General features: G+C 41.0%; 1 protein-coding gene across 1 annotated transcript in view; it reads left to right on the forward strand.

Moving 5' to 3' along the window:
* Positions 1-16,857, forward strand: part of RAB38 (RAB38, member RAS oncogene family) — a 51,629-nt gene that overhangs the window by 21,576 nt on the left and 13,196 nt on the right. The window contains exon 2 of the mRNA XM_059708195.1: positions 1,703-1,983. Coding sequence (XP_059564178.1) covers positions 1,703-1,983 — 281 coding nt within the window. The remainder of the gene's footprint in view (positions 1-1,702; positions 1,984-16,857) is intronic.

Here is a 16,857-nt window from a genome sequence, read left to right on the forward strand (position 1 = left end):
TGTCAGTTTTTGTTATAAGCTCTGGTCTGCAAGTATGATTTTACTACCCATATCATATTGTCATTCATAATTTTTAACATGCTGGGGAAAGGGAGGGAAAACTTAAGTGGCAGGTATTCTAAGATACTGTTTTGGATGCTTTACACATGTTAATTCATTTCATCCTATGACAACCTTTTGAGCTGAATATTCTTGTTGCCATTTTGCCAATGAGGAGGGCTAAACTTAGAGTGTTTAATAATCTTGCAAATATTCATTAGAAAATTAAGAATCACAGCAAAACTGATTCTAGCTGATTGGTCTAAAAAAGATCAGTCATCCCTCCCTCCCTCCCTCCCTTCCTTCCTCCCTCCCTCCCTCCCTCCCTTCCTCCCTCCCTTCCTTCCTTCCTTCCTTCCTTCCTTCCTTCCTTCCTTCCTTCCTTCCTTCCTTCCTTCCTTCCTTCCTTCCTTCCTTCTTTTCTTCCCTCCCTCCCTCTCTCTCCCTCCCCTCCCTTCCTCTTCTCTTCTCTTCTCTTCTCTTCTCTTCTCTTCTCTTCTCTTCTCTTCTCTTCTCTTCTCTTCCCTTCCCTTCCCTTCCCTTCCCTTCCCTTCCCTTCCCTTCCCTTCCCTTCCCTTCCCTTCCCTTCCCTTCCCTTCTCTCTCTCTCTCTCTCTCTCTCTCTCTCTCTCTCTCTCTCTCTTTCTCTCTCATAAGAGGGCTTTTCTTATCCAATAGTTTGTACACTATTTACAAAAGAGATAATCTAGTTTGTGTTGCATTCCTAGCATGTTGTCCGGAGATTGGCATAGCCACATATGTACCTGTTATCTGTTCACTTGAGCTGGATGGGATACTCCTGGTACATTAACCTGGAGGAGAGCTAGTACAGACTATTAGTTGAGAACATTCAGTGTTCCTAAATAACTATGGGCTCTGGATTTAAAAAGCTTAGATTTGAATTCCGACTTCAAAAGTTCATTAATTTGTACAATTTCAACAAATTACTTAGCCTCACCAAGTCTCAATTTTCTCACTTTAAAATGGGGGTAATAATTGTACCTTCATGATCATATATGTAAGTTATGTTTCTGATGGTTAGTAACCATACAATAAATGCTAGCTATTACTATTATCCTTAATCAGAGTTCACTGTGGATACTTTTTAAACATACTACATTATTTATTATATTTATCATTATAATGTATCATCCCATTAAAATGTAATCTCCATGACGGCAGGGATTCTCATGTTTTAATCATTGTATCCCATGTATTGAGGACAGTGTTGTCCCGTAGAACATTCCATGGTAACAGAAATGTTCTGCATTGGAGTTGTGTAATACTGTAGCCACTAGCCACTGTGGTTGTTGAACGTTTAAAATTTACTAGATAGTGTGACTGAGGAACTGGGTTTTAAATTATAATTAGTTTAAATTACTCTAAACTTAAGTAGCCATATGTGGTAGTGGGATACCGTATTAGCACAGTTCTAGAACATTACATGGTTACAAAGCAGTTTCAATAAATACTTGTTAAATTAATGACTCAAAAATAAAAAACAAAGTGCTGAAGTGCCATGATTGTGTGTTTAGTTCATTCCTTAAAGAAAAATAATAAAGCTCTTAACTGAGTGATCGGCTCATACCAGAGGCCTTATAAGGTTGCCATATATAGTTTATAATTGCAATAAGGTTTTGATTTCTATTTCTTTTTGGTGATAGGTCAAGAAAGATTTGGAAACATGACAAGGGTCTATTACCGAGAAGCCATGGGTGCATTCATTGTCTTCGATGTCACCAGGCCAGCTACGTTTGAAGCAGTGACCAAGTGGAAAAATGATTTGGACTCCAAGTTAAGTCTCCCTAATGGCAAACCAGTTTCAGTGGTTTTGTTGGCCAACAAATGTGACCAGGGCAAGGATGTGCTCCTGAACAATGGCCTCAAGATGGACCAGTTCTGCAAGGAGCACGGTTTCGTAGGATGGTTTGAAACCTCAGCAAAGGTAACGTGACCTTAAATGATAAACTTATTGTACGTAAGAGTCACAAAGAAAATGGCATGTAATCATTGTCATCATCATCATCACGATAATAACATGTGTTTGCCACATGATTTATAGTTCCCAAACTGCTTTAAGCACTTTCTCACCTCAAGGGGTGAGAGGCAGGGCAGGAACTATTATCTGCAATTTAAGATGATTGTGGCTAAGGGAGTAAAGCATCTTGTACCTCATCCTGTCGATAATAGTTAATAAATGTTTTCGTTTTTTGAGTGCTTATGTGTCAGGCATGTTTTACAAGCATTTTTTCATTAGTCCTCACAGCAACCCTATTAGGTAGGCAGGATTTTAGAATCAATGAAAGAAGTGGGCCACACATTCAGTGTTTCTTCCTTATTCATGTATTAATTAATTTACTCCATCAACATGTAATGTTCTTTTGGATTGGGAATTGTGTTTTGCCCTCGAAATGAAAAGATGGCAGGGACACAGACTGTGGCATTGGGCATACTAGGATAGTGGAGTGAAAGTAGACAGCAAGTATATATGTGAAGGCCATAGTGTTGCTTGGCACTGCTCACTCTCCTGGGTGGCCGAGAGGAACAGGAAGTGGGGCAGGGGCAGGGCTGGAAGATGAAGCATTGGCTGTAGGTGATAAGGGTGCTGTACCTCTCATAATACCCCACACTGCTATCTGATTTGTCAGGTACATGATTCTTGCTCTACTCCCTTTTGGTTTTGTGTGTATTCTTGTATTTCACTATCAGAGAGAGAGAAAAAAAAATTTTTAAGTAATTTTGAAAGTTAAAAAATGCATAAATGATACAAATAAATATTTTGCTGTATTTTTGGATAATTTTTGTATGCATATATGTGTGTGTATTTTACATTATTAGGATTGCATTCCACACTTTTATGTCATGATTTTCCACTTGTATTGATTTGTGGAACAGGTATTAAATACTTGTGGAGCATCGGCACTGAGCTAGTTGCTAGAGATTCAGCTGTCCATAAGACAGGCATTGTCTCTGTACAGTTTCTAACTATGGAATTCACACTTAGGCCTCATTGTGAACATTTGTGCACCTCACTGGAGAATGGTCTGAAAATATAACTTGATGGGCATCATTCTAATAGGCTCACGGGCAGCTTCTGACAGACTTTACGCTGGGCGCTAGGGAAAGATAGATTCCAGGGAGGTCATCCTGGAGGCAGAGTGACTTGGTCATTATTGCATTCCTACAGGAAAATGACAAGCCTTTGAACTAAGCTAATGGCATTAGGGATTGAAAGGAAAACCTGATTTGAAAATATCACTGAAGTGGAAACACCAGCAGGATTAAGCAACTGCTTGGATTGGGAGATGATGGAGAAGAGGGTGTTGGGGACACTTTCTGTCCTGGTTGGGATTAGTTTTGTTGCCACCATTTCATGGGGAGTCTCAATTCCTACCTTCTCTCTGTGCCGTCTCTAAGCTGGCCTTACGTTTACAAGTGGTTACTTCTCAGTTCCTTCTTGGAGTCTCGGTGCACTTTTCCCCTTCCCCCCTTTCTTTCCTGTTAAAACTCCTTGTTCCATCGATTTCTTAAGATGCTTCCTTTTATTTAAGTCACAGCATCTATCATTTTCTACTTACAGGTTGTCACCGAGCCTTTTTGGTTTGCTTGTTTTAAGAATTTATTGTTGTAAAGAGAGACACGTAGAGCAAAACTCACAAGTGTGATAAATTGCAAATCTTTAAGAAATATTACATTTTTATAGTCTGATTTTTGGATGTTAGTCTGGCCTTTTAAAAATTCTCCTGTCTCTTAGCCCCACCCTCAGTTTCCTCTCCTGTCTCCAAACTCCTTTCTTTCAATAGAGTCCCTTTCAGCCCAGAAGTAGGATTTGGAGGACTCTTCTCAGTTGGATACTTTATATCTGAAGGGAAAACTCAATGAATGACTTATATTTATATGGGGGGAGGGGGGTTTTCCATCATTTATTCATTCAACAAATATCATTGAGCACTTGTTATGCAGCAGGCACTAGGAACAGAGGTATTTACAAAACAGACAGAACCCTGACTTCATGTACAGCAGTAGCAATAACCAAATATAAGTAAAATGTATGGGGTGTTGGGCAGTGAATACGTGCTAGCAGGAAAAAAAAAGAAAAGAAAGGAAGAAGCCTGTGAATTTGTGGGGAGGGTTGAAACTGCTTGTGGGACAAAGACCCTTCTGGACGTCTTTTCGCCCACCCTGACGTGCCTGCTCCACCATGGCCGTCCTGAACTCTGCTTAGGGGCATGGTGGTCATTAACTTAAGGCCCGGCTGACCCTCCACACTGATTTATATAATCCTCTAAATCCCTGCAAATGTAAACTTTGATGAGAAGCTTTCAACAGAGAGAGGGTGGAGGGAGTTTCACAAGCCTAAAGTGCACTCAACTGTTAATACAACCAAGAGGGTACAAGGCCTCACTGTAAAAGGTAGAACCAAGGTTCAACATTCCTGTTCTCCCCAAACATACGGCTATTGAAATCGCGATTCTGAATATCTTACTAGTGAAAATGGCTTCCCGGTGCCAGGTTGGTCTTCAAAGTTAACTCCTGGGAGGTCAGGAATAATAAATGCTGCAGGGTTGGCCCTTTTGGCATGTCAGGCTGTTCAAAAAGTCTCTTCTAAAGCATCTGATAAAGCCCTGCCTGCTTTCTGAGGACAGTAATACTGAGGCCAGGATCACACTGGCAGCCGGAAGCTAAGATGGCAGCCTTTGGAGACGCTGCCGATTCTTTCTTTGATTACATTGGGCATCAGGAACATTCCCCATAGAGACCTTTCTCTTAGAAAGTGAATCTGCTAACAATGAACATCCTCTGGAGAGACGTCACAATCAGTCTGGTGATAAACATCTGATTTCCTTTCTTCTGTGTCTGAAACTTCTAATGCAGCGAGGGCAGAAATCCTGTGGGTATCACCGCCAGCGTGGCCGTCTCTGAGCTGGAACTAGCAGGGAGTTAGCGGAGTTTGTCATTGAGGCCAGCCCCCATCTTGCCACTGACCAGGCAAACTGACCCTCTTGGTTCTTCGTCTTGGGGAGTAACTTTTTATGAGTTTGCATGCCCTGTGCTGTTGCTGGAACAGTCATCCTTAGCTTCTGGCTAGGAGTTAAGAGAGAAGAAATGAAAATTAAATATATGTTAGCATCTCTGATTTTTTTTTTTAATGTCATCTCTTAGAATATTAAAACCAAAGAGTAGAAATACAGTCTCTCCTAAGTCAGGTTTTTATTTTTTTTTATTTTCAGCCACTTTCTTTCCCTTTATCGGTCATGTTTACTTGAATTCTACTTGTGGATTCACTAGGGCTAGGAGATGTTTAATTGAGGGGATTCTATGTTCCATTTTCCTGGAACATTCTTGGTTTATGCCTATTGTTCTAGCATAATTATTAATAAAATTCCCATTCCTGGTTTGTAATTAGAATTTCCATGATCAGCCATGGCTGGGCGGCTCAGTTGGTTGGAGCATTGTCCTATAAACCAAAAGGTTATGGGTTTGATTCCGGGTCAGGCCAATACCTGGGTTGCAGATTCAGTTCCCAGTGGATGCATGCAGGAGGCAACCAACTGAAGTTTCTCTCTCTCTCTCTCTCTCTCTCTCTCTCTCTCTCTCTCTCTATCAATCAATAAAAACACCCTCAAGTGAGGATTTTTTAAAATTTACATGGTCACCCTATAGATCAGGAGCTCCGATACATTACACTGTCCACATCACACCTGAGCTCCACTAATGGCTATGTTACGCATTCCCGTGCCCGAGCCCCGTCCTTACAATGTGCTTTGGTAGATTCGTCTCTTTAGAACGAGAGCCTTGGCCTGCCTTTGTTAGTGCAGCCCCAAAGCTGTCATTCCTGTCTTCTGGGCCCATCTCAGTGGTGACGGGGCTCTGCCCTCTGCTGACCCATTTACCTGCTGCATTCTCGGTGTCCAGTGCTCCATTTAGATTCACTCTTTGATCATGGGCACCTGCCTTCTAGAGTTGCTGTGAGCAAGAAATGACATATGGGGCCCCTGGATGTGTTATGTCTGGTCACACACACACACACACACAGACACATATACTCAACATCCCTATGATCTATCTGTTCCCACACCCCATCCACTGGTCTGGGTGTCCGCATCTGCGTGTGGCTCACAGCAGTTGCACTTGGCACAAGGTCTATTTCTATATCTCAGCCTTTTCCAAGTTGCTCCATCCTGCTCTTAGGGTGTAGCGATTCGTATATGGTATGTTCAGAAACAGGGCGCCAGGAAAATACCAGTATAGATGGGACAACAAATTCTATCTGTTCACTAGTGGGGACAGGAACCAAATTCACAGAAAGAACTTCAGAGTCCTTTCTCCTGGGCCCTCCTCATCAGCCCTCCTCCTGGCAGATTTGCTAGGCCTGTGGTCGGCAAACTGCGGCTTGCGAGCCACATGCGGCTCTTTGGCCCCTTGAGTGTGGCTCTTCCTAAGCCTTAGGAGTACCCTAATTAAGTTAATAACAATGTACCTACCTATATAGTTTAAGTTTAAAAAATTTGGCTCACAAAAGGAATTTCAATCGTTGCACTGTTGATATGTGGCTCTGTTGACTAATGAGTTTGCCAACCACTGTCCTAGGCTGTTTCTGTCCTATTTAGTCTGACCTGTTAGGCCCACCCTCTCCTCAGAATGTGCAATGATCAATGGGTGCCCTAGGAAGAAGCTTTCTTACATTAAACTCCACCCAATTAGAGTCTTCCCTGATGCTACAAAGGAGAATGTCGATGTGTGTCCTGCAGAGAGAAGGAATACGTACAATACTGTTCTCTACAGGAAGTTAGTTTTCCAGGGGGATGCATAGACGTTTCACAGTGTAGTGGAAATCTTGCATGTGTTAGGCTTTCCAGCAATTATGAAACACATTTGCTGTCTTTGGGGGACCATCTAGCCATGGGAGGCTCGCCTCCCCAGGAAGAACCCATAAAACTTTCTTCCCGGACTTTCTTTGCAGCAAGGGCACGGGCATGTGGCCTAGATTCCACCAATCGTACTGATTCAGAAGTGAGCAACTAGGGCAGTGATGGCGAACCTATGACACGCGTGTCAGAGGTGACACACGAACTCATTGTTTTGGATGATTTTTCTGTGTTAAATGGCATTTAAATATATAAAATAAATATCAAAAATATAAGTCTTTGTTTTACTATGGTTGCAAAGATCAAAAAATTTCTATATGTGACACGGCACCCGAGTTAAGTTAGGGCTTTTCAAAATGCTGGCATGCTGAGCTCAAAAGGTTCGCCATCACTGAACTAGAGAAACAAGGGGCAATGCAGAATCCGTGTTTTCTGGGCAGGGTGGTGGCAGAACAGGCCCCTGTGCTGGGTAGACAAGCAGAGTTTTCAGGGTCTTGTGCTTGACACAGATACAGGATCACCGCTGGCCCCAAGGACAGTCGTATTCAGGTGAGTTTCTGGGAGATTCACAGGTGACAGGACCTCGTCATGCTCAGTGGTGGCTGCAGCCGTGTCCTCGTCAGGCCTGTTCCATGTGGGGTTTGAGTTTCTGGAAGCTTCAGGTTGGTCCTATTTTTCTACACGACCAAATAATTCTGCAAGCTCCCCAACATCCCTGAATCAACTATTTTCATCCTCAGCTTCTGTATCTTACAACTGAGAAACTGGATTCTTATACATGGTCAACCAACTTAGACACATGATTCCCTTACTGCAGGACTTCTTAGGACTTCTTCAGTCAGTGGTTCTCAACCTTCTGGCCCTTTTAATACAGTTCCTCATGTTGTGACCCAACCATACAATTATTCGTTGCTACTTCATAACTGTAATGTTGCTACTGTTATGAATCGTAATGTAAATATCTGATATGCAGGATGGTCTTAGGCGACCCCTGTGAAAGGGTCGTTCGACCGCCAAAGCAGTCGCGACCCACAGGTTGAGAACCGCTGTCTTCAGTGATAACAGTGCCTCTGTTTCTTCCTGCTTGCTATATATTAGCTTTGTGCAAAGATTTTTATGTGCATGAACTCATTCAATCCTTAGCAGGATCATATAAAGTAGGCATTATTATCATTACTATTTTAAAGAAAAAAAAAAGAGTTGAGACTTAGGTAACTTCCCTAAAGCTATATTATGTTACTACCTATTTCTTTGATTCTTTTTAAAAAATACGTTTTTATTGATTTTTAGAAAGAGAGGAAGGGAGAGGGATAGAGAGACAGAAACATTGGTGAGAAAGAAACATCATGGAACAGCTGCCTCCTGCATACCCCCTACTGGGGATCGAGCCTGCAATTCGGGCATGTGCCCTGACCCAGAATTGAACCGGTGACCCCTTGTTTCCTGGGTTGATGTTAAACTGCTGAGCAACACCGGCCAGGCTATTTCTTTGATTCTAACATATACTTTTTGCTCCTTCATATGTTAACATTTTTAAAGTCAGGATATGTCCTATGTCATTGTGGATTTTGAAAATGATGGTGTGTCATATACATAATGGCTTTTTACTGTTTCTTCCAAAAAAGAACTACACCATGTAGCAGTTCCTAAATGTTTTTGGCCACATAGGACACTTAATAAAACAGTGGAACACATTTAGGTTATGCTGGCCTGGGATTTTCATGTGGAGGGAAAATTTTCTGTGTTTTATTGAGTTTAGTGAGCTTTTATTATTATTATCATTATTTTTAAATTGCTCTGCAAAGCTGAAAAATGCAACAGTTAAGAAGTGGCTAGTTTCCTGAAAGCTGCTTAAAGAGAAGTATCACACATCATTTCTTTTTATAGGCTTTCAGAAAATGTGCACTTAGAAACATAATGTATTTATACCAACTGGAAATGCATAGATAATTACACTTGGGTATGGGTAGATAGTTATTCTAATTAATTTTTAATGGGTTGAGGATAGAACATTATTTTTTAAAAATCTTCATTATCTTTAAGTTGGGTAGTAGATGATCTCTGATTATTCCCATTTTTCAAATGCCAAACCATGAAAAATTCTCGACAGTCGCTGATGGATTCATTGATTCGACACAATTTGCACCGAATGACTGATTGTCTAGGTCTGTGCTCTGAACCATGTATATTGAGCCCTTGTTGAGTTCAGAGCATGCTATTAGGTGCCACTTCTTATTCTTAAAATGTTTTATTGTTAAAACTCCCGATGGGAAGTAGATATTCTAGGTTTTAGCTACCCATCTCCAAAGAATTTAGATGAGGTTGTATGCTGTGCTTCCGCTGATTTAATTGGTCACAGCACATTTAACCCTGCATTTTTAGCTGATCTGATGAGAGCTGGTTGAACTTAGGGTCATAAAATGAAGGGCCCAGCAAAGTTAGGAGGCAGCGTTTAAAGGAAATGTTTAATAGTCATGATCATGTACTAGGCTGTAGTACAACCATTTGAATCATCGCTCTGACAGACCCTTAATGCCCTACATGAAAAAATGTAATACTTTCTTGAAGGTGAGAGTAGCTTAAGTACAAGAGCCTCAAACTCAAGCTACGCCATTTGCCTAGGAATCAGTAAACCTTAATAACAACATTTGAATTTTTATCTTTAGTTTATTAGTTCTCCAAAGGTTATCTAGATCTATGTGTATAATTCACTAGATAATCTGAAATCCAGCTACAACTAAGACATTGTAGGGAACTAGAAATGGCCCCTCAGAGAATATAACCATAGCTAGGTATGCAGGAGGGAAGGTGTTGCATGTCACTCTCTTCTAGCTCCCCATTATATTTATTGCTGTAAAAATCTTTTAAGAAAAAATACGTATGTGCCTGTCTCTACAAATTTCAAGGAGGGAGGATGCTCCTAAGGCTCTATTCTACCTTGAGCTTCATCTGAGGCAGAGGTGAGTTGTGTGGAAAGTGTAGGTGATGGAAGAAGGAAAAAGCAGGTAGAGTCCTGTATCCTTTGGGAACGAAAACATGGCCTGGGTGCAGCTGGGTGCCGACCGTGACTCAGATGGTCCCTGGTCTTCACTAGTAAACCATGTCTCCTGGTCTCAGACATGGTTTACTAGTGAGGAATGATTACAACCAGAGTCTGCTTCTGAAGCCAGCCTTCCTCCTGGATCTCTGTCTCTGGCCATAACTACTTTCTCAAACTTCAGACTCCATATTTCCTGGATCTCTACCTGGAGCTCACTCAGACAACTCTTCAAACCCAACATGTCTGAAACGAACCTCATCAGCTTTGCTGCAAATCAGATAATATTGTTTGAAGATGTCACATCCATCCAGACATCCATGCCATGACCCTTATACACAGTTACTCATCCTTCACAAGCTCCTTGTTCCGGACAATAGAAATTCCCATAGTGAGGCTGTCCTCTGCCTTCCAAGCCTGTCTCTGGCTACTTTGTCCTTCCATTTATCCTCCAGTGACTCTACCCTGTTCACATCTTGGCCTCCTCCCTGCCTGGAACATGCTTCCTTCAGTTATTCACCTGCCTCTAATTCTTCCTTTATGACTTGGCTCAAGCATCATCTGTCACTGTTGGGTGGGCATTCTCTCCTGTATCTTACCACATTACATTCTCTCCACATTACATTAACCTTCTTTCTTTTGGAGCCTGACCCCTGCACTGTGCACAACATCCTCCCTGTCTTCTACGAGTACAGTGGCTTGCATAGGGAGGGTGATCCTAGTCAATGTTTATTGGATGGAACAGAATTGTTTGTTTCATTGCTTTTCAAGGATTCTTTCAGAAGATTCTTTTACTGTATTATTCTTTTCCCTACCCTTTGAGGGAGCATTTTCATCCTTAGAGAACTGTGTAGAAGCAGAAAAAATAATTCACTGCTGTGTTTCCCAAGAGGACTGCACATTATGTAACTCCTCTCATCCAGAAACCTCCCTAGACACTTTGCACAGCAGGGAGATTTTAGTGCCGCACAGCATGCAGGGCTCTACCATTAGCCTGTGGATCTTAACATCTCATTTATTCCTCCTCAGACCCCAGAACCAGAATTTAGCAGTTTTCTCCTCATTGAAATTCTCATAATCTTGTTTTACATGTATCTCTTATTTGTTTCAGCTACTGTTATTTGAGCCACACACAATGGCTAGCATATTTACCTTTTTTACTAATAATAAACTGGAGTTCCAAAGAGGCCTTTTACTGACTTGTATTGGAGAAACCAGGCCTAGACTTCAGAGCTAGTCCAGAGCTCTGTCCAATGACTGATTCTTGAACAGAGTTGTGTATCAGCAGCACCTGGGAAGCTTGTTAGTATTTTAGACTCCTCAGCCCTACTCTTAGAGACATCTAGAGGGGGGAAGAGAATGTATGTTTTTGGAAAACAATTTTTTAGTGATTTTCATAAGCACATTGGTTAAGATGCATTGTGCTACACTTGGTTAATTTGTTCGTTCATTCATTCATTCATTCATTCATTCATTCACTTCATTCATGAAGTATTCCTTGAATAACGACTGTTATTCAGTTAGCCAGTTTGCTAAGCCCCAGTCTTCAGGAAGAAAACTGACATAACTGAGTAATTATAGTATGAAGTTCCATAAAAACTGCTGGCCTCTCTGAGAACTGCGAGAGCACTTGAAGGAGAAGCTGTTACCTCTACCTGAGAGTATGGCAGCTTTGGAATGTTGGATCATCTCTTGACCCCTGATAACCTGAAGTTCCGCAATGCCCTGCCATTGTGAACTTTGGTTCGTTAACGGTGCTTGGCCCTCTGTGAGCTCTTTCAGCTTATGTTCTAAGAAATATTATTCCTTTTCTCCCCTTCATTCATTTATGTATGGTTCTTTCTTTATGGAACTCCTAGTTTGGTGTAGCCTCCTGAATTAAGTCTGTGCACCTACTATGCTGCCCTCCCCCTCATATGTTCATCACTTTGTAATTTTTATTTCATTTTCTACATTTTTTGAGTAACTTTCCAGTCTTTTGTTATAATTATTTAATTTTGGCAATCATAGTTTTAATTTTGAAGAGCTTTCCTGTTCACATTATTCTTTTTCATAGCATCTATTCTTAGTTAAGAACATAATTATTTTATGTAGGCTGTTCCTCTTATACATCTGATATTCATTTTTGGGAACTAGACCATCAAAAGCAGATACTAAGCTCAGTGTGCATGGTAGGCTTTTTGGTTAGGGGCTGTGTTGGTTGTTGATGAGTGGATTTCACTTTAGGTGGGTAGTCACTGAGGACTCCCAGATGTCAGCTATTGGAAGTCTTTTCTTTTTTTTTCCTAAAAAAGTCTTCTCTCCTGGTAGGGGTGAAGATGCCAGGGTTCTGGGAGGGGGAATTGGTAGTCCAGCTGCCATATTGGCAGGTTTTTAGTTGACACATTTTTCAGTCCTACAGCACCTACATAGGAAAAATGTTGGTGTCTCTTGAGTTTCAAGTTCCTTTTCTTTGGTTTACTCAGAGGATAAACTAGTGTTTGCCTAGGGGTGTAGATGGCTAGTGCTGGTATTCTACGAGAAGAAGTGGGGAAAGTGTCCGGCTGACATTCCCTATTCTGAACTTGAAGCAGTCCCCCTGACTTCAGCCACTCTCAGTACATGAGTCTTGGGTTCTGTGGGAATTACTGAGCTCTCTTATTGTCCATATCTCCCTTTACATACCTTTAGAACATGCTACGTACATGCTAGTAAATCCACTACTGTTCTCCATTGCTTTCAGATTTCAAAAAATGTGTTGAAATCTCTTGAATTCTGATGCACATTTTTTTTCATTATTTTTATTCTTGAGATTCTATTTGAAATATTTAGTTTCTGACTCAATCTTAGTTGTTATATATATTTATTATGGCTTCTTTTAAAAGTAGGATTATTTTATCCTCATTTTATAATGTGGAATCCAAAGAATAGTGGGATATAAGTAACTTACTCAGAGTCACAGCTGGTAAGTGTCAGAACTAGGATTTTAAATTCAGTTCTGATTGATTCTGGATCAACCTGGTGCTTTCTGTCAGCTTCTATTTGTATTTTATTTCATTATTATTTTTTAAATCCTCTCCCGAGGACGTGTGTTTCTTTTTATTGGAGAGAGAGAGAGAGAGAGAGAGAGAGAGAGAGAGAGAGAGAGCCGGACGTTGATCTGTTGTTGTCCTGTATGCGCCCCGACTTGGGATTGAACCCACCACCTAGGTATATGCCCTGACCGGGAATGAACTGGCACCCTTTTTATGTACAGAACAACGCTCCAATCAACCGAGCCACTTGGCCAGAGCTCAGCTTCTACTTTTTAAAGAAAAACAAACAGGCGAGGTTCATCGTTTAGGGCCACTGTCAGAACCTTCTGGGAAGGGTTGCTTCCTTGTTTCAGGAGGGAGTTTGTTACTAAGACATGCTTGACTTCTCCCTCCCCGTGTACTTCATATTTTTCAGTATTGATTTTGTTTGTCCCTGGATTTGTGGTCTGTTACCTACTTTAGTGTGCCTTGTTTGCCATCTTCGAAGCACCCTTAGATTTGTGAGTGACAGCCCTGCTCTCCCAAGGCCTTCTGTTCCATCTCCGTCTACTCAGCTGACTAGTGAGGTAGTGATTCCTTGGGGGAGCCTGCAGGGATTGGGGGGAAATCAATATCTCATTAGACATGAGTGAGAAGCAGCAGCAACAGCTCTTGAGCAGCCTCTTCCCTGACCTAATAAAACATTATTGTTTATAATTTTTATTTTATTTTAGAACAAGAGAGGGAGAGAGAAAGATCAATAAAAGAGAAACATCATTCGGCTGCCTCCTGCACACCCCCTTTTGGGGATCAAGTCCACAACCTGGTCATGTACTGTGACCAGGAATTGAGTCAAGGACCTCTCAGTGCACAGGGATGATGCCCAACAAACTGAGCCACACTGGCCAGGGCAAGGTTTAAAAATGAGGTTAGCCTGACATGCCCAGGGATATTATGAAGCAGTGATGGCGAACCTTTTGAGCTCGGCGTGTCAGCATTTTGAAAAACCCTAACTTAACTCTGGTGCTGTGTCACATATAGAAATTTTTTGATATTTGCAACCATAGTAAAACAAAGACTTATATTTTTGATATTTATTTTATATATTTAAATGCCATTTAACAAAGAAAAATCAACCAAAAAAATGAGTTTGCGTGTCACCTCTGACACGCGTGTCATAGGTTAGCCATCACTGTTCTAAAGTGATTAGATTGTCCTAGGAAAACTTTAGAAAAAGCCAATGACAGAAAAATCAAGAGTTGTCTATCCATTTCCTTGAACTAAATGAAGCAAAATCCTCTTTTGAGAATAATTTTGCCTATCAAAAATTGCTCTAGAGGAAAGAGGTTCTCTGATGAGAATTTGTCTAACTCTTGGTCACTGAATTTTCTAGTGCAGGCACAATCGTTTGAGATCCACAGGGCAAGTCTTTTAGCTTCCATGTTTTTCAGGGTTCCCAAAATAAAGAGAGAGTGTCAGCAATGGGTGCTGCCATTGTCCATGTAATATGTTTCTGAAACCTTGTGTTTCCCAAATGTTTATGCTACCTCACGGGGCTTATTATGGCAGCTGTCCCCAGATGAGTCCCTTTGAAAAAGAAGAGTTCTTCTGGAAAGAGAATTACCATTCTCTCATTCATTTGGTTATAACTTTTTGTGTTTCAGGTTTTTATAAAGAAGGGCAGACATGAGGAAAAAAGTCAAATTATCAAAGTCTAAAGAGATCTAGTTTTGCCATAGTAATAGAAACCCATACCTAAACCCCAAATTATCATGCTATAATGTCTTCTCTCACCATTGCATGGAAACACATGACAAGTATATAGCACTTCAAAATCATTTTATGATAGAACTAAATATTTTATAGTTTGATTCATCATTCTTCAGTAATCACTGAGCACCTCACCTCTATGTGACAGGCACTGGGACTATCCCAGTTGACAAAACAGATGAAATACCTTCTCCTTGGAGCTTGTATTGCAGTGGATGAGACAGGTAATAAAAAGATAAATTCATGCAACACATAGTTTGTCAGATGAGCTAAGTGCTAGGGAGATAAATTAAATAAGGGAAGAATTCTAGAACTTGTGTGGCATATATGGATGGGATGCAAGGAACAGTTCAAAAAGAGGAAAGCAATTTTAGACAAGTGACCAGGGAAGGTTCCAAGGTGAAGGTGTTTTATTTTCTAAATTAAAGCTTTGAAGGAGGGACAACATTGAGCCATATGGATTCCTGGGAAGGGAATAGTCCAGGGAGAGAATGTAGAATATGCAGAGGCACCATGGCAGGAACTGACAGCTGGGCTTTAATAGAATGATAAAGATGAGGTCAGAGAAGTGATGGGGTCATGTTGAGTCTTTAGAGCATTGTAACAACTTTAGGTTTTGCCCTGAGTGAGATGGGAAGACATTGGGTCTGATCAGAGATGTGATACAGTTGGATTTAAATAATCATGTTGGCAGTTGTGTCGAGCCTGGATTATACCAGTATTGGGGAAGATTGGAAACAGATCAGCGAAGACTCTCTTGCACTATCTAAGAAAGAGGAATTGTGGGACATAGTCAAACTCTACATGTACTTTTGAACCACAGCAGAGAGAATTTCCTGACAATTTGGGTGAAAATAATGAGAGAAAGATAGGATTTGAGGGTGGCTCCACAGTTTCTGAGTAACTGGAGCAGTAGAGTTGACGTTTTCTGAAGCAGGGGTCCTGAGATGTGAAGGAGTCAATGGAGAGATAGCCAACACTCTGTTTTGTATACAGCAATCTTCCCCTATCCACAGAGGATGTGTTTCAAGATCCCTATTGGATACCTGAAACTAGTATACTGAACCCTATAGATACGATCTTTTTTCCTACACTACATACCTGTGATAGTTTCATTTATAAAGCAGGCATAGTAAGATATTAACAACAATAACCAATCATAAAATAGAACAACTTAATAATATACTTTAATAAAAGTTATGTGAATGTGATCCATCTCTCTCAATTATCTTATACTGTGTTGACTCTTCTCCTGCTGATGTGAGATGATGCAATGCCTACCGGAGGAGGTGAAGTGAGGGGAGTGACAAAGGTATTGTGATGAGTGTTAGGCTACTGTAAGTGTTGCTTAAACACAAGCACTGTAAAACCATGAGTCATCTGATAAGACAACTACTAAGTGACTAATGGGTGGGCAGGGCCTATACCGTGGATACACTGAACAAAGAGATGAGTCATGTCCTGGGCTGTGGAGTGGGACAGCGCAAGATTTCATCACCATCATCAGAACAGCTCGCAAATTAAAGCTTATGAATTGTTTATTTCTGGAATTTTCCATTTAATGTTTTTGGACTGTAATTGACCGTAGGTCGTGAAAACCATGGACAGCAAAACCACAGATAAGCAGGGGATGACTGTTACATTAAAATCTAGAAAATAACTATGATGAGATGTCAGGTAGATAGTTGCTTGTGCTTCTGGAGTTCAGGAGAAAAGTCAGTTGCAGGTAAGAGGATCAAGGACTGAGCTCTGGGCACTCCCACATTTAAACGAGAAAGTGAGTCCACGGAGAGGCACGAGGCAGTCGAGGGCGCAGATATTTTGACTTTATCCAAACGTCTGATAAAAATTAGGTTAGTTCCCATCAGAGGTTTGAGCTGTGTGCCACTTCCTTAGAAACTAATCTTCTTGCTTAGTGTAATTAAATAATTAGTAGCCCTCGGCCACCATTGGAACCAATTAAATTTACCCATTTTACTTTGGAGCCAACCCATAGCCACCCTGTCCACAGGACAGTATGAGGAACTTTATTCTAAAGATTAAGATGTGAAAGGTAGTGTCCTGATTGCTCAACCTGAATGTTTATTACAAGAGCAAGTGAAGTGAGTTTGTGTGTGAGCTCTGCCTTGTCTGGGCCATCTGTTAAGGTT

Source organism: Myotis daubentonii, chromosome 9, assembly GCF_963259705.1.
Source record: "Myotis daubentonii chromosome 9, mMyoDau2.1, whole genome shotgun sequence".
Lineage (NCBI taxonomy): Eukaryota > Metazoa > Chordata > Mammalia > Chiroptera > Vespertilionidae > Myotis > Myotis daubentonii.